Below are 18276 nucleotides of genomic sequence, written 5' to 3'. Positions count from 1 at the left end.
CATTACGCAAGTTTTGGCTTTGGCGCACATGACACCGAGCAGAGCCAATCGACCCTCTCTAGTTTTTTTTTTCTCCAATATAAAATAATGCTCATATAGGTAAGGTAAGGTCTGTATGCGTGTGAGTGTATACGTAAAATGATGGTGAAACATTCTGATGATCATACCAAAAAAGAGGATGTCAAAACCATGCAACATTTTAACATCGTCACAGTTTGCCATTGCTCGTCTTCCACCATCGCACAACGAACCAATTGCTCACGTTCTGCCTCTCCTACCGTTGCAAGCTCTAGACGATGACATGGAGCACGACCTCCTAGCCGCATGTCGGGAACAACATTTGCTAGACCACCCTACAGGGATGGATGCTTATCACCTCCCGTGCCCGGCTCGCGATGGGGACGGGTAGCTCAGGGGACAAGTAGCTCGAAGGGACAGCCGGGCGGATTGGGGAACGGGAGGGCGGAGCGCCATGACCGGCATGGTTGGAGATCTAGGAAGGGAGAGTGAGAAAAGAAGACTAAGGATATTTGCTTAGGATGACAAGCGGGCCCCACAATGACAAATGGGCCCAATGATTGTTATGGGTTAATGGCCCAGAAAACGGTGTCATAATGAGAAAGTTGGCAGAGATATCCCTTTTTCTTAGTGTGTGCAAGTTCATATGTCCCCTGAACGTTGATTTTTTTTTTTCTGACGGTACCAATGTTGTCAACGTTGTGTATGTTAGTGGTTGATATGTACTATGTGCGAAAGAGGGTGTAGCCTTGTAGTTGCAAGTGCTTTAGTAAGGGTGTAGCCTTGTAGTTGCAAGTGCTTTAATAGCTAGCACCTTCAGGTCCTGGGTTCAACTACACGTGACACAAATTTTAGGCTGGTTAAAAAATTCTCCTCGCTGGTAAAAACATGGTATTAGATGTTATATTCGCCCTGGCTCTAGAAACTCTCTACGTCCACCACTATAATAGTCTAGGCCGTTTGGATCTTTGACTCCAAAGTGGAACTATTAGTGTTTGTTAGAATAGAAATGGCCTATAATAAACTAAAACAAGCAGGTTAGATAGATTATAGGATTGTCATTATAATCTAGTGTTTGGGTAACCTTTAAATTATTTTATTTTATTACTATAATCTAGTTGCATTGGGTCCAAACACCTCTAAAACTAAAAAAAAAAGTTGCAGCTAATAAATAGTTTGCTACTCCCTTCATTCTTTTTTTACATGTCACATTAGCTTTGTCATAAGTCAAATATTACTATCTTTGACCAACCATTTAAAAAAATCCTTATAATTTCACAAAATATGAATTATATATTATGAAAGTATTTCTCATAGTGAATGTAAAAATATAAATCTTATGACATGAACCAATATTTTTTTTGAAATTCATGGTCAAAGATATAAACATTTGATTTAGGATAAAGCTAATATGACATATAATAAGAAACGGAGAGAGTAATAATTAAAAAGCAAACTAATAAAAAGCTAGAGGTTTGTCATTGCATAGGACTATAGGTACGTTTAAGAGGTTATTATTATTATTTGTTAATATTTAGATGAAGCTTATTAATTATTGAGCCAACGTGTTTGGTGTTTGGATCCAAGTGCAACTTTTATGAACAGCTTTTCATTTATTAATTGTAGCATGTCCTAATTTGGCGAGGGCCCATGGTACGTTTGGCTTGTTGTTCTGACCGAGCTGCAGGGCGTGACACTTGACAACAGCCGCGACGAACGCTCCTCCTGCTTAGAGCAAGGCTAACAATACAACTGGCCGTTGACTCTTTCAGCTCACCTATATAGTAGTTAACTCTTCACTATTAATACATGATCTACTTATCTTTCATAAGGCTTTTTGGTTTTTTGTCCTTAAGCCAGTTGTGAGCTTATAACCCGCTTCTCCTCTTCTCTCTCCTCCACCTCAGTATTTAGCCAGCTTACGGCCTGCTATTATACTTGCTCTTAGAAGATGACTACCACCGACTACAAACGGGGCTGATCTATAGGTCCTCTGTGTCAATGACGAAGTCAGAAAAATATTTAGGAGGGGCTAAACAAAAGAATAGAGGCTTTTTTATCTTCTCTTAACCTTAGTCCATCCTACCTAATACATATATGCATAAAATTTTAAGAGAGGGTTTAGGGGGGCTCCACGTGCCCAGGATCGGTGGTGGTGGTGTGTATGTGTGTGTGTGTGTGGGGGGGGGGGGGGGGCTAGAGCCCCCCTAGCCCCACCGCTGGCTTCGTCACTACTCTGTGTGCAGTGAGCAAATCTGCCTATCCTTCAAGTTCGTCTGGCGGAACTTTGCTTCCCCTCGGATAAAATTCTCTAGATGGCTGCTAACTCAGAACAGAATCCACTGCAACACGGCCGAGGCTCGCAAACACATTACTCCAGGATGCTCATTGTGACCTATGTGGCAAGTGTGATGAAACTGCAGACCACATCTTCTTGGATTTGCAGCTTCGTTCGTGGTTTCTAGATCATGATTGGATGGCATCCAGAGGATATCGCCAAATTGCATGTGCTTTGAGAGACTACGACACCGTGGTAGGAAATATGGAAACACTGCCACTATCCAAAAGTCCTTGTTAGGGCACCCGTGCAAGGGTATTGCCCCCCTTGATCTTCATAAGAACCAAGTGCTCTCTAGTGGTTGATCGTTCTCCATTCTAGAATGACAAATCACCAGTGTCGTTTACAAAAACCACTTGGTCCTCTCACAAGTTCCATTGAGACATCACCAAGTTCTTTAACACCACCAATTCATCTATGTGATGTCGATCACTAAGAGTAATAAGCACAAACTCTCACTTGACCTCACAAAGCTTAATGAGAAGATTAGATGTACACTTTCTACTCTCTAAGCACTAATGGAGTCCTTAATCTCCGATTATGAATTCCAAATCACTTCAGCCGAAATACACTCATGGAAAGCTCTGGTGGTGCTTTTGAATGAGCAGCGGAAGTTTTAGATGCCTTCTCAATGGCTAGTTTCCAACTATCTGCTACTATTTCGGCCTAAGCTTCCGTGATTCTTTTGAATGAGCATTGAACAATTCCAGTGCCTTCCCACCCGTTACTATTTTGGCCTAACCTCTGTTGGAACTCTAGTAGCCTCACCGAAAGGTTTTGGTGAGCCAAAGAATCTGATATTGAAGGTTTTTGTGTTATTCTAAATCTTCAAACACTCTCTCTGGTGACCCACTAGAGAAATCTAGTGAGTCTAGCACCTCTTAGCATATTGTTGGCCTTGACTGTACCAAAGCTCTGATGGTTGTCTCACTCCGGTGACCACCAATTAGGTCCTAAGCACAGCGTTCTGGCTACCACTTAACATAGGGTCAAAGCTCTAGTGACTTCTCTGGTGATACCACCGGAGAGTTCCAATGACACTAACAAACCACCACTTTCATCCAATTCAAACATGTTTGGAAATGGCTAGACTTTGAAATGATATTAGGGCTTCATCTGAGCTAGCTAGTGCTAGGTTTGACAAGTGTGCATCTCATCCACTCACTAGACTCACCTAGTTCAAGCTACATATTCATACCCTCCTTAATAGTATGGCCAAAGGATAAAACAAAGACCTATACTACTCTAAGTGTCTCCCAACACCGAATGGCACTTAGAACTAATATGTCAACCTTCACGCTCATCCTTTGAAAATCAAAACAAATTTCATGAATAGGGGCATGAAAACCATAATTGCCCAATCAACCATCATCGTTTTGACCACACTAAGTAATGTTGTTGTAAAACACATGTTAATCACAATGATTGTGTCATCAATCACCAAAACCAAATTAGGGGTCTAAATGCTTTCAAAGTGCTTGTTCACACACAGGGACACAACCCATCCGGGATGCCTTGTCGTGCTCTTTGCTTACATTGAACCCAACATGTGGTACTGCAAGGTTAGCTGTGATGGTGGCGTCCATGGTGGCTAGAACTGCTACACGTATGACCAGTGGCGGAGCTTGGACCTAAACTCACTAGGGGCCAATTATTAAAGAACAAAGCTAATCTTTGATTTTTATGAATCCAAATGATTGACACTAATGGAGTTTACAAAAGTTTAGGGGTGGCAATGGCCCATGTTGGCCTTTGAGAAGCTTCGCCACTCTATATGACATCGATGACTATGAGGTACGTGAGCCTCCCACTAAAAGCATTATCTTCATCGTCATCGTTGGTCATGGGGAGATCTTCTTCGTTAGTACAACAGAAGACATATGTGCCATCAACTTCTCCTCGACTACTCACCACCACCACGAGTTCCAGTACTTTGATGCCTGCATGGTAGATTTCCTTAAGGGGATGATCTCAGGAGCTCATGGTTGGTGGAGCAGGACTACAAGCTATGCCTTGTGTGCGTCTTCTTTGTTGCCTTTGAAGCGGGTAACATTGGCGCCATCCATGTGTACAAGATGGAATTCTCAAGCATGGTACAGGGTGCATGACATCAGAGATGTGTTCCTCCTAGAGGACAATGGCAACATGGGAGCTTCTTGCCAAGCGAGCTCCCTAGGGCTTAAAGGGAATCAGATTTCCTTCATGAAAAAATAACTTGGACGATGTGGGTTTTGTGCGTTTTTGGCATAGAATCAGAACAACATGATATTATTCGAGTCCACCATCATGATTGTTGGGGGTGTGACATATGTTAGGAACCCCATTAGTGTGTAAAATGGCCTAAGGGCTTATTTGTGAATGTTTAGGGTTCGGTTGTAATTCTTAAGGACTCGTTTATAATTACAAGCCCCGCTGGGGGAAGGAATAAGTACCTCCATGTCCGACCTCCCATATAAAAAGGGGAAGGATCCATTACCTCTCTCATTCACTCTCCTCCCCTCTCTGTTTAGCCTTCGGACAACAATGATCACTTGTATATTTGTCATAAAACTTTTTGGATCGTACCACCTAGGTAGACATGTATCTCATTTGAATAGTAACATTCTTTAATTTCTTGATGAAAAGTAGTGAAGTTCATGTACTTGGTACACTATTTTTGCTGATGTTGCTTCTATTTCAAAGCCATTTTTGTGTGTGGATTGAGGATGCATGCCTCGGATAACATATACAAAAACATATACACACGAAGAGCAAAGGTCAGAGGTTAAACCCAACCTCACTCACTACTCTCTGAAGTTTGAATGCACAAACATCACACATAGAAAAACCAAATCGCACCACACAACATGAACAACCACATCCATAGTAATTACGCCTTTAAAAATGAATTAACCTTCTATTCTACGGTCTCCACTATCCACTCACCACACACGACTTTGGCAAATCTTAAAAGTGGAGAAATAGAATACATGCGGGAGAAAGAAATAATAAGAAAGTAGTACATTGGATGAGCTCAGGGAGGGCGGAAAACTCTTCCGCTTTTCTACCACCCGGACGGAGGAGCACGGGCTATGATGGAGGAGGCTAGCTGGGGATGGTGCCCGCCTTTCATCGTCGGATGCAAAGCGCGATATAGAGGTGAGACCAAAAGGAAGTAGATAATTGTGTCGTTTAGATCATTTACACAACACTGATCCTGTTCTTTCTGCCCTGCAAGTACCTGATACCACAGTGAAGTAACAGTAGTAAGAAAGACCACAATAGTTAAGTAAAATGCTAGAATATCTACTACATGCCGAGAACTAAGGTTAACTGTTGTTTTTGTAATTGCGCTAAGCACCAAAGCAAGCCACTGCATGGTAAGCTGAGTATCTACTAACTCCTCAGGTTGAAAGTTGTTAAATGTTGTTCAAATCAATCATGTGACCAGTTTGTTTTTTGAATTTTAACAGTGGTTATTGATTCTGAGTAGGCCCATAAGTTGAACTTACTATGTGCAAGAGGAGGCATTGGGCCTGCTTGGCAGCACTCTCAGCAGCGCTCGCAGCAGCATCTGCTACAAAAATACTAGAGAGTAAAGTTGCTACATGTGGTGCACAAGCAGCAGCTGTTGCTTCTCTGCGAAGAAGTGCAGCCGAGTAGGCTAATTACATGTGCAAGGACACAAGATTTTGAATAGGAGCTCAGTTGAACTTATCGTGTGCAAAGAAGGCATGACTAGGACGGTCTGTGTGTTAGCGACCTATATTGGTATGGACTTCAGAGTACTGTGATAGATCAATAAACAAAAGAACCAAAGAAAAACGTGCCGGATAAAAAATTACCTCATGTCCACGATAGAAATACATAAATGTTGTTGGTATTAGATTGAGACCATGCTCAATAACCCTCATTAGCATAACCATGTAGCAACATGTGTATGGCATAGCTCCAAACAAATGTTGATTTGCGTCTCCTCATGACCCTAGGGCACATAAATCAATGAGAATACACTTGTTGTTCAAGGTGGGTTCATGGCGGAGTGTAAGAACCGATAGGAAATCTGAGAGCTCAACACAACACACCGAAAGTTTCCGCCTTTCGGTACCAGGACCGCCAAGGAGGCCATAGACATGAAGATTCATGAAGCTGGCATGTGCTCCGTTCCATGCGTGAAATGAATGTAAGTTCAGAAAAAGAATTATTGAGGCTCTATAAACATGCAGCCACATCCCCTGACTGGGCTATGTGTTAAGCCCATCTTACAGTCTTAGGATGACAAGTGGGCCCCACAATGACAAATGGGCCTAATGACTATTATTGGTTAATGGTGCACAGAACAATGTCCATATCTTTCCTGCTTGTCCCTCTAAATAAACAAAAAACTGGAACAGCCTATCCCCACTAACCATACATAAGATGAAATGGTACTATCAAAATTTAGGGACGGGACCATCCCATCCCACCTTGTCCCCAGACTAAACACAAAAGTAAAATTATGATATATTTACAAGCAAATATGTCTGTGCTTTGCAATGGTAGAAAAAAAAATCCCTCAAGGTTGCAGACACAAACTTAATAGGACACTCATATTGTTGGTAACACTAATTTAAATATGGATGTCATAATCATCATTAAACAATGCATATAGAATATTAATTAATAAATTATAGGTCTTAACTTTTCTAGAAAGCGAAAGCATAAATAGATATGTCGGGGGAGCATTTCCTGTCCCCATTTCTCACGGGCGTTTGATAACTCTTTTTTGGTTATAACACATGGACACGTTTGCCAGTGTAAAATTATGCAAATCTTACGTGTATCCTCCAGTAATAAATCCCCTTTACACATCAAGCATTGGAGTAGTAGCAAGAAGCCTATTTACATTATCTAATCTAAGTATATAAAATGTTAAAAACCTTGTACATTTTCTTAGAATCATCATGGACACTCACCATTGCATCAGAAAATTGAACCTAATTTCATTTCAAAAGAAGAAAATTAAATCTAATATAATCTATTCCACCAAGTATTGGGCCTAAATTTGACGGCCCAAATAACGGTTTCTATCTATACATACTCATAATACTTCTCCTACTACTAACTGGATTTGCTTTTGCTCAGAAGAAAAACAAAAGGAAAAAACTGGATTTGCATGCCAAGAAGTTTGGACTTTGACATATTGGCTGCTTCCTCGTGATCATAGTCCGAACTACACGAATACTACTAACTGGATTGATGTCGTACACGCATATGAACACTCCAACATTCCTTTGGAAATATGCTCGATCGGAACTTGGAAGCGTAATCGAACACGGTGGCCCGCATCCAAAGGTAAAACAAGACGAATCATCAGGACAACCTATAGGACTTTGGACCCAGCATGACAGGACTCATCTTGTTTTGCAGCGTCGGACACGATGTCCTGCGCCGTTACCATTGTCATCGTGGCCGCACAAGCTCCTATCCCTCCTCTTATATATACACTGTGTATCAAGACAAGAAGGGACGTACAATCAGATCAATTCATCACGTATAGCATATAGCTTTCTCCCTCTCTCGTCTCTCTCCAGCCCAGCCCCAGCTCCCAAGAGCACTTAGAGCAGCATTCCACGATGGTGGAAAACGTAGACACCACAAAATTGGGATCGTCGATGCCGTCGTCATGTTTGCCCTTGCTCATCTTCCACCATCATCCTCGTGGGGGCCAGGAGGAGGACGGTGACGACGAGGAGATGCTAATCTTCAGCATATCCAAGCGAAGTCTGCACGAGAACGTGGAGCATGATGGCCTTCTAGCCACAGGCAACAGCATGTGCTGGACCACTGCGCAGGGTTGGATACTGCTCGCTCAGGACCAAGGCACGACGTCTTCTTCGGCTTGTCTATGGAACCCTTGCACTGGCGACAAGCTCCCCTTACCAGGTATCGGAGAGGAACACCAGATCCCTACCACTGCAGGTGCCTCCTCTCCCACAAGGACCCAACTCACCCAGGATGTGTCGTCGTGCTCTTCAATGACGCCACGCGTGATCTCTGGTACTGCCACACCGCCGGTAGCGGTGACAACAACAACAGTTGGAGACATTACCCATATGATATTGGTAGGAATCCTTCTTCTATACCCGAGCTACCAAAGGGGAAAAAGGCACGCCTCCGCTGCCGTCGCGCTCCTATCAAGAATATGATCCACTTCATGGTTTCCATCCAAGGGAAAATCTACTTCACCAAATCGTCTAAAGACAAAATGTGCGGCATAGATTTCTCATCCTGCACTTCTCCAAATAATCACAACGACCATTCGATCTCCCCAAAGGACTGTCCTCGGGCATGACGTGGTTGGTTGAGTCGCAGGATCAACTCTTTTTGGTCGTCATGGGCTTCATTGAATTTGATCCAAACAACATTGGCATAGAGGTGCATAGGATGGATTTCTCCACCTCAACAAAAGCTTGTTGGCGCACTGTTCCTGACATTGGAGATGTTGTGTTTCTTTTGGAGGATACAAACGCGGCTTCTTGCTCGGCGAGCACCCTGGGATTGAAAGAAAACCAGATATTCTTTATGAAGAATTTCATGGATGATGATGCTGATTTGTGCATTTTTGACTTGGAAACAAACACCCAAGAGATTATCCGAGTCCACAATCATGAAGACTTGATTCTCTAGAGCAAACCTTTCGGGATTGTGCCACCTAGTTAGCTATTTAGCTTTACATATACATTATTTATTGCTATTTACTTTGATTTATGTGAAGAAATACCATATACAAACAAATTGTAAGTATACATACGAAACTGTAAGAGCAATCAAGCCCTAATGTGGGTTTTAGTGATAATGACCACATAATTAGAAAACTAATGATATTTATCGAATTGACAAGTAGGTGAAAAGCTAATGAGGATATAATACATGCGGACGCGGCGTTGGACTATTCATAACCATTTGTATCAATTGAGTTGAACATGTTGTGATCACCAGTCATGTGTTTAGTGCATCCATTATCAAGTACCCAATGATTTCGATGCAGTGTAGATCTAAAGATATTGTAGATGCAGTGCAGCTAAAGCAAGTAGCGGTAGCAAATTCATTCCTCAGTGTCAACACTATCAAATTAGTTGTCATCGATGGCTTCAAAGAGGTAGAGGTAGAACTTGCGTGTTGATAAAGAGCTCGTTCGCTGGTCTGGAGGAGACCAGCCAGCTGGTTCCCCTCACGCGACACTATTCATCCATCCAACCAAACAGTGTTTTCTCTCACAATAAACCAGCCGGAACAGTGTTTTCAGCCAAGTTTCAGACCAGCGAACGGGGCCAAAGTGTTTCAGTGTTTGTGAAATCATATCGCCTGCGGTTGGGGACTTCCCCTCTCCATCTCCCAAGATCAATACAAAAAATTTGGAAGAACAACAATGTAAAGAGATGATATATTCTTGCTATTTCTATATAATAGAACTGTACAAAATCTCTCTCCTCTCTCACGAGAGTGTATATAGGGTAATAAGGCTATTCTGCAGCTGCCCATATAATAACTTATATATATATATATATATATATATATATATATATATATATATATATATATATATATATATATATATATATATATATATATATATCACTACCGGACTCCTTGAGTTTGCCGAGTGCCCGAAACACTCGGCAAAAGACATAAAACACTCGGCAAAGGCTTTACCGAGTGTAACACTCGGCAAACAGCACACGGCATCTACAGAGTCGGCAAACAGCTGTTTGCCGAGTGTTTTTTATCGCGCACTCGGCAAATGGTTTGCCGAGTGTCAAATTTGACACTCGGCAAAAAAAAGTGGTTTGCCGAGTGTTTTTCCAAAATACACTCGGCAAAGGATTATTGTTTGCCGAGTGTTTTTGGAATTACACTCGGCAAACCTATTTTCCAAAGAAAAAAATATTTTTTCTCAGCATACTGTTACTGTTTGCCGAGTGTTTTTTGAAATTACACTCGGCAAACCTATTTTCCAAAGAAAAAAAATATTTGCAGGTCTTGATTGGAATTCTAGCAGCTCTGATTCTGTAAGGTAAGGATACTTCCTGCTCACATAATGGACATAAATAACAAACAAAAACAATCATCCCTACAATCTTATTCAGATCCATTGTTCAGCGTCACGGCAGTCCCTCTTCCTCCCATGCATCCATCTCAAGCATATTTGCAGGTGCAAAGACCTGCAAGAATCAAGAACACCAGCCATGTCAGCCCGCCAACACAGTTGACAAGCAACGAGACACTCACAGTCACAGCAAGGCAGTCTACTCACTGGGGTCAGTGATGGTGATGAGGCCGGTGCCGTTGAAGAAGCAGTTCCACGAGTTCCTGCCCCGGGCCTGGTAGTAGGCGTTCATGGCCACCTGCGCCCGCGACAGGAGGCCTTCGTCTGGCCGGGCGCAGCCGCCAGTGCCCTGGATGGCGCCACAGTCGCTCTCGGAGCAGGCGAACTCCAGGTTAAGAAAGTTGATAGCTACAGCTGTTGTTGTTAAAGAATACCTTGTGTTGTTGATCTGAAAATCAAGGCTGCCAGCTGCCAGAACAAATTGCCGCTCACTGGCAATGGACTGACCTGCTGCACAGAAACAAATTTAGAGCAAAGCCAGGCACGCACTAGAGAGGAATCTGCAGGATGCTTACCTTGTCTTAGTGCTGCTGCTGCTATTTGAAAACCAGGGAAGGCATGAACACTGACGACTGTCACTGTTGTACATATAGAGACATAGAAGGAACAGATGGGCACAAGCTGCTGGAAAAGAGAGATGAGAAAAATGTCGATTCAGAAAAACTAGCAGTAACAAACTCAGAAATTTTCATGCCATGAGCTACAAATAAAATAGTGAAGGAGAGTACGTCCAACATGAAGCAAAACGGCTGCTGCAATAAACAGCAGGTAACAAAGGCACAATTAAAAACACAATGCTATTGCAACAAGTGCTAAGAAGATACTTCTAAGTACACGCACGAATGGCTAGCTCACAAGCATATAAGTTATGATGATACTTCTAAGTACACGCACGAATGGCTAAAGCGACCAACAAGTAGTCACCAGAACTAACCTTTTCAAAAACAAAATCATTTCTGCATAGGCAGAGCAACCAATAACTAGCTGTCCCGCCCAGCAAAACTAATTCGTTTCTGATGTATAATCTTTTATTATATTCTCTACTTACACAATCTAGATGACAAATCGTTAGCTGGTGAAATCTACTGCACTTTGTTAGCACATGATCTGCTACAATACTAATTTGAAAAGCTACTACAGATAACATTTGTTACAACAATCGGATATTGAAATACACAAACAAGTATTCATGACTTATTTCTAGAATAGTTACACATTCCTACTTTGGACAATAAACTTTTCGAACTAAACCACAGTTCCACACCATATATTCAGTGTGGTGTTTGATAATTTTCTCATCCTTTCACAAAAATAAGCATCTCTAGATCAATATATATGAAACTGAGGAAAACAACTTGTGCTAAATAAGCCAATTGTTAGGACTAGACAATAATAATTATATGCCAATCTGTTTCAGATACTCAGATATTTGTTTATATTATCAGTAAATTATCACCTGTTTCCATGAGGTTTGTGGTTGCACCTCAGCCTTCAGAAGAAAAGTCAGATTTAAAAAAATTCTGCATAAAAACAGAACAAATTTGAATTTTTTTATATCTGTCTTTATATAATTATATATATAATCATAATCATTACATATTCAAGACAAGTCAAGTCAGGTTTTCCCATTAAACACATATAAATAAATAATCAGTACAAAGTTAAGGTAAACAACCGAACTTCCACTGTTTAAACTGTCACTGTCTTTGCAAACTTGAAAGCAGAAACTAACCTAATAAAGAAGAAACTAGACTCCTTTATATATTAACAAGAAGAGGACTGCTATATGTATAACCATATGAGGCGGACTTGACTTAAGATTCAACAGTTAAAGATCACTTGATGAAAACTACATTGAATTGTTTATATGCTATACTCTAGCTGTACTCAAAGAATTTCCTTACTTAAAAAAAGATCATTTTATACCAAGATCTCTTACTCATACAAAGAGTAGAACTTCGGTACTACTCAAGATCTAGTGATCAAAGATCAATTAGATATATAGAAAGCTATCAAATGCATTGAATGGTTTAGATGCATGGTTGTAATCGGGTTGTATTCAAGTTGTTGTACTCAAAGCATCTTCCTAACAAGAAATAGGGCATCGAATTTCTCCTTGATGAGGAATCAAACCCTAGGTAGTCTTAACTCCACACCCTCAATTAACTAATCTATGATCAAGTTCCTATTGTTACAAATTTAAGACAAGTCATAATGTCATATATCAGTCTCTGAATAAGTACAAATTTATGTCAGCTTATGTCTCATTCTAATGAAGCTTTGTTGTAGTGATTGGAAGGTATCCGTTTTACTTTTGCTTCTGGTTTTTGCTAAGAGAGGACTTTTAGTAATTGTCCATTTTTTATCAGTAGCTTACATTAAGTTTCTAGATTTCACATAGCAGATAAATTACATCAGAAACTTAATAAAATACTTGTATCAAGCACTCCAAGACAAAACGAAACACTGCCTGCAGTTATAAGAAACATATATGATAAAAAGAAGAAAAAAATTACTAGAAAGATTTGTTTCTACAACTACAGAACACTATCAAGCCATCAAGGTAACAGGCTAAAATGCGTTACTATGATATATTACAAAATTTTACACAATAGCTAGCCGCTGACTCTGAAAACTAAACTAGCTGCCCCTGAAAAAATCACAATCCCTGAGAAACCATAACTTTAATCCCAGCTATTTGCCGGCGGGGAAGAAGAAGGGGAGGGAGGGGAGGGGCCGGATCTGCGGTCCCCGAAAGAAGAAGGGGATGGAGGGGAGAAGCCGGATCCACGGCCGCCGGCGGGGAAGAAGAAGGGGAGGGAGGGGAGGGGCCCGATCCGTGGCCGCAGGGGGGGGAAGGAGAAGGGGAGGGGCCGGATCTGGGGAAGAAGAAGGGGAGGGAGGGGAGGGGCTAGATCCACGGCGGAAGAAGAAGGGGAGGGAGGGGAGGGGCCGAATCCGCGGCCGCCGGCGGGGAAGAATGGGAGGGGCCGGATCTGGGGAAGAAGAAGGGGAGGGAGGGGAGGGGCTAGATCCACGGCGGAAGAAGGGGAGGGGCCGGATCCGCGGCCGCTGGCGGGGAAGAAGGGGAGGGGAGGGGAGGGGCCGGATCCGCGGCCGCTGGAAGAAGAAGGGGAGGGAGGGAGGGGAGGGGCCGGCGTCGGCGGTGAAGAAGAAGGGGAGGGAGGGGGAGGGTGCGGGAGGGGAGGGGCAGGTGCGGGGTGCTGGGGAGGGGAGGCCGGGGCGCGGGTGCGGAGGAGTGGGGCTGGGGAGGGGAGGGGCGGATTTTAGGGTCGATATCAAGAACCTGCGTGTCGATATCTTTTTCTGATAAGAAACTTTTCTTTGCTGCCTGCGTGTCGATATCAAGAACCTTCACAGCCACTTCCAGTTTATCCTCCATTAAATTTCCTCTGTATACTGAACCGTAGCCTCCTCTTCCAATCAGGTTAGATTCAGAGAAGTTTTTTGTGGCTTCAGCTAAATCATTGTAAGACACTTTAAGGAACTTATCACCAAAAGGAGGCGATGATGAATGCGCTCCTTTATCCTTCATCTCAGTTATAAAAAAATAGCCCAATACTATTAGAGACATGAAACCAAATATTGGAATCAGTATCTTGACCAGATAATATTTTCTTTCTCTTCCCCAAGAGGTAGTAGTAGTAGGGCATGTAGGCATATGTAAATCTGACACTCCTCCACAAAGTCCTTGGTTCCCCACAAGTGAGACCGACCTAGCATTTCCAAATACTCCAGTTGTCGGTATTTCGCCTTGTAGATCATTATATGATAGATCCAGTTGGGTCAGATGCTCAAGCTGGCTTAAATCTGTCGGGATGAAGCCTGACAGATTGTTATGTGAAAGATTGAGCATGCTCAAGCTCTTTAGATTACTCAAAGACACTGAAATGTTTCCTGTCAGAAAGTTACGGTCCATTTGGAGGACCAGTAACCCTACACATCTTCCCAAAGCACTAGGAATCTCCCCAGTAAGATTGTTTGATGAAAACTCAAGGTCAGTAACATGTTGGAGGTTACCAAGCTCTTGCGGTATCGGTCCTTGTAAATTGTTGTAGGACAAGATACATTTGACCATGGTGGTGCCAGAACGAAATATCTCCTTAGGAATAGAACCCTTAAGATTGTTATAACTAAGGTTCAACTCTGAAAGAGGAAGGTTCCCCAGACTAGGAGGTATAAGACCTTCAAATTTATTTTCCGCTAGAGTGAGAGATGCCAATTGAGTAAGATCTCCAATAGAGGAAGGAATTGGCCCAGTTAAATTATTGGTCTCAAGAGATAACTTTTGTAAGTTTTTTAATTTTCCGGACCATTCTTCAATAGTACCATTCAGATTGTTGTTAGCTAACTGAAGTGTTATCAATCCACTGAGGTTCCCTATGCTTGTGGGAATTGTACCTGATAAGTTATTTGTATCTAATATTAGTTGTGTTAGATTGGTGGACAGGTTGCCAATTGTATTTGGTATAGCTCCTTGTAAATTATTTGCATGTAAATCGAGCACTTCCAAACTCCTACAGTGGGACAGCTTGTCTATAAATTCCCAGCTCTGGCTATCTCTTGCTTGGAGATGGTTTCCCCCAAGGTTTAGATAAGTCAATGCCTCGAGATTACCAAAAGAACTAGGAATTTGGCCTGTAAAATTATTTTGTGACAGATCTAGTGAGACTAGATTTGAAGCATTGCCTAACGAAGGTGGAATATGCCCCTCAAACATATTTTGGGACATGTGAAGAGCCTAAAGACTAGGGAGTTTATCACCAATGTAAGATGGCAATTCCATGCCGCCTAGCTTGTTCACAGCAACGTCTAGTGTTTGGAGAGAAGACAGGTTGAGGAGGGTACCCGGGATTCCACCTGATAGCATATTCCCACCGAGAAATAGACCACGTATACTTGAAAGTTGCCCGAGCTCACTAGGAATGCTTCCTGTGAGCTGGTTTACTGCAAGATTTAGAAAAAATAGGCGGCTGATATTTTTTAGGTTTGATGGAATAATTCCGGTGAGATCATTGTTGGAAAGTTTTATGGCGAGTAGATTGGGCAGAAGGCCCAAACTGGAAGGAATTTCACCTTTTATGAAGTTTCCAGATAGGTCTACTCCCTGTAGATTGGAACAATTTGTAATGGAATCCAGAATGGTGCTTTGAAGTAGGTTGTTTCCCAGCAGGAGCTGAAGTCTTCGTAGACGGTTGAGAGGAGGCAACCCGCCCCGAGAAGAAATTTGTGGACAGTTTCAGTTTGTTAAGAAAGGTTAGGTTTCCGAGGGAGGCTGAAATCGGACCTGACAAGCCATGGTCACTCAGGTTCAGCACTGTGACTCGCCCTGGGTGCCTTAGGCTGCAGGTCACGCCGCTCCATTGACAATAGGGGGTGGTCGTGTTCCACGATCTCAAGGTTCCATTTGGATCAAATGTGGCCTTCTTAAAATCGAGCAATGCGAGCTTGTCTGTTTCATTCCCGGGGACCTCTAAGCAATGGGTTCGATCAACTCCATAAAGCATAAGCAACAATGCTATGAGAATAAGCATGGCAAGTTGGGCTGTTGATTCGGCAGACATTCACCTGCAAAATGTAATAAAGTATAAACATTGCGAAATGCTACAATTCCCGTACTTGTCCCGAATTAGTTTTTTCTTACGAAGAAACAATAACTCTGCCTCTTAATTAAAAAGATTAGAAGTTTATATACAACAACATGACGCACTATCACGCACCGCATAACATCTGAAATAAACACACAAATTATTGCCGAACTTTGATGCAAAAGCAATAAAGCAGCTTCAACTTCCCATAGCAGATCCTTAGCCCAAGCCACCAAGACACTACCACCTGTACACAACTGGCTCCACCAACGCATCGCCTAAGAGGAGGCTACCACATGTCTTCGTTGCCAAGCTTCGTCACACCCTCAACGAAGCACAGCTCCGACTCCATTTCAGCATGATCCACCCAAGAACAACAGCGCATGAACACCGCGAGGAACGACAGATGGTTGGAGGCACGGGTCTTTTCCGATGCTACACACCACCGCCACCGCTAAACACACGCCACTGTTGTGCGGCACGGCCCGGCACCGCTCATGCTAGGTCCCCGCGCAGCTCAGGCTACGGCCACCGTGCCCGGGTTCCTACAGGCCTGTTTGTTTGTCTGGACAAGGGTGGCTCGTGTGGCTGGCCAGAAACATCGTATCGCACTAGAGAGGGAGATGGGGGGAAGGCGTGAGGAGAAACAACAATGGATCTTGCCCTTAATTACTTCCTATGATATGGCAAGTTTGCAGTGTATATATATATATATATATATATATATATATATATATATATATATATATATAAAAGGTAAAGTGCAGGAACCCGTAGAAATTTAAAGTACTAGTACCAAGTTCTTTTTTTTTTAGTTCTAAGACCAGTATATAGTAAAAGCCAAAAACGATGCCTATATATTGCAAAACAGTAGGAGAAAGAAGAGGGCACCTAATGAACTCCCCCGGAGGCCGGAGCACACAACAAGGCAGCCTTTTGTGCTTGATTGATTCTGCCGGATGGTGCACAACTTTGAGTTTGTTTGGCTGGTCAGCTGAATGAGGCGCCATTGGGGGTTTAAGAATAGTTTTACAGCCTCCTCACGTCCACATACTTGCACTATCATACCTTGTCTTCTTAGCTTGACCGCCATTGGGCCGAAAACCCTGAGTCCGTCAACTCAGCAGTTTACTGCGCTTCCATCTTCTCACCAGCACGGCGGCCATCGCTATCTGAGCCGGACAAGATTGTTGCCATGTCCCGCCTGGAAGCTCAAGACTTCTAACGTTTTGTCCAGTTCTTTAGTGCTTAACTTTCCCAAAAAGTGCTACACTATCACATCGAATCTTGCGATATGTGCATGAAGCATTAAATGTAGACGAAAAAAAACTAATTGCACAGTTTGGTTGGAAATTACGAGACGAACTTTTTGAGCCTAATTAGTCCATGATTGAACAATAATTGCTAAATAAAAACGAAAGTGCTACAGTAGTCAAATTCTCAAAATTCGCGAACTAAACACAACCTTACTTTTCACCCGAAAATGAACAGAGAAAGTTGGCGCTGTTGTGACACCTGTACGTATCGTGCGGTTTCAATGCTGACAAATCTTAGTTCATGGAAGACAAGGCATGACAGTGCTAGATTATCGTCCCACAATCGGCTTTGGCCCCACAATCGCTCTTCAAATGTGGCCATGATTAGTTCATGGGCTGTCTTTGACAATGACAGGCTAACAGATCAAGCACTAATATAATGGTGGAGTTCTCCTAGTATTTTTAAGTAATAATAAAACACTACCACTACTCATAACACATAAGAATCCTTACTAGGAGGCATTTAATAGGAAAAGTTTATACTAAATATTGAATGCTAAAATACTAGGAGAATCCCACCTAACTAGAAGAAATTTTAAGTTCTGGTTGTGAAGTCAGCCTGCATGCATCCGATCCGAACAGAAAACAGTACCGCCTTCGTCCGAAATCCAAAGCATGTCATGACCCCGTACGTTTAGTTAAAAGTTAAACTACCATACTAAGTAAGTTTGATTAAACTTATAAAGAGAAGTATTAATATATATGACTTTGAGTAGGTTTATTATTGTAGACAGCGGAAAGATCTTAGGCCCCGTTCGCGTGCCCTTAAACTCGGCTTGATCCGCTTCTTTTTTCATCCGGAACAGTATTTTCCTCTCACAAATTCATCCAGATTCCTCCATAATTCCTCCAAGCGAACGGGGCCTT

At 42.4% G+C, this 18276-nt stretch overlaps 1 protein-coding gene across 1 annotated transcript; it reads right to left on the bottom strand.

Moving 5' to 3' along the window:
- Positions 1–10338: 10338 nt before the first annotated feature.
- On the bottom strand, positions 10339–17103 carry LOC136479233 (uncharacterized). The gene is made up of 5 exons (XM_066477167.1): positions 16985–17103; positions 11941–12004; positions 11000–11108; positions 10632–10934; positions 10339–10539 (listed from the first exon to the last, which is right to left on the bottom strand). Exons 1-5 carry the CDS (start codon positions 17101–17103, stop codon positions 10514–10516), a joined length of 621 nt encoding a protein of 206 aa, XP_066333264.1. The 3' UTR covers positions 10339–10513.
- Positions 17104–18276: the final 1173 nt, after the last annotated feature.

The sequence above is a fragment of the Miscanthus floridulus genome, chromosome 9 (genome assembly GCF_019320115.1).
Source record: "Miscanthus floridulus cultivar M001 chromosome 9, ASM1932011v1, whole genome shotgun sequence".
NCBI classification, from domain to species: domain Eukaryota; kingdom Viridiplantae; phylum Streptophyta; class Magnoliopsida; order Poales; family Poaceae; genus Miscanthus; species Miscanthus floridulus.
This window is presented reverse-complemented; position numbering and strand designations above follow the sequence as displayed.

Bases quoted from the DNA above. Each gene is read 5' to 3' on its own strand.
- LOC136479233 (XM_066477167.1), bottom strand. From the start codon at position 17,103: ATGGCGCCTCATTCAGCTGACCAGCCAAACAAACTCAAAGTTGTGCAC. The intron at 11,109-11,940 runs GTGATAATTTAC...TCTCTTTTCCAG, and splicing joins CACAAACCTCATGGAAACAG to CAGCTTGTGCCCATCTGTTC. The intron at 10,935-10,999 runs GTAAGCATCCTG...GTTTCTGTGCAG, and splicing joins AGCAGCAGCACTAAGACAAG to CAGGTCAGTCCATTGCCAGT.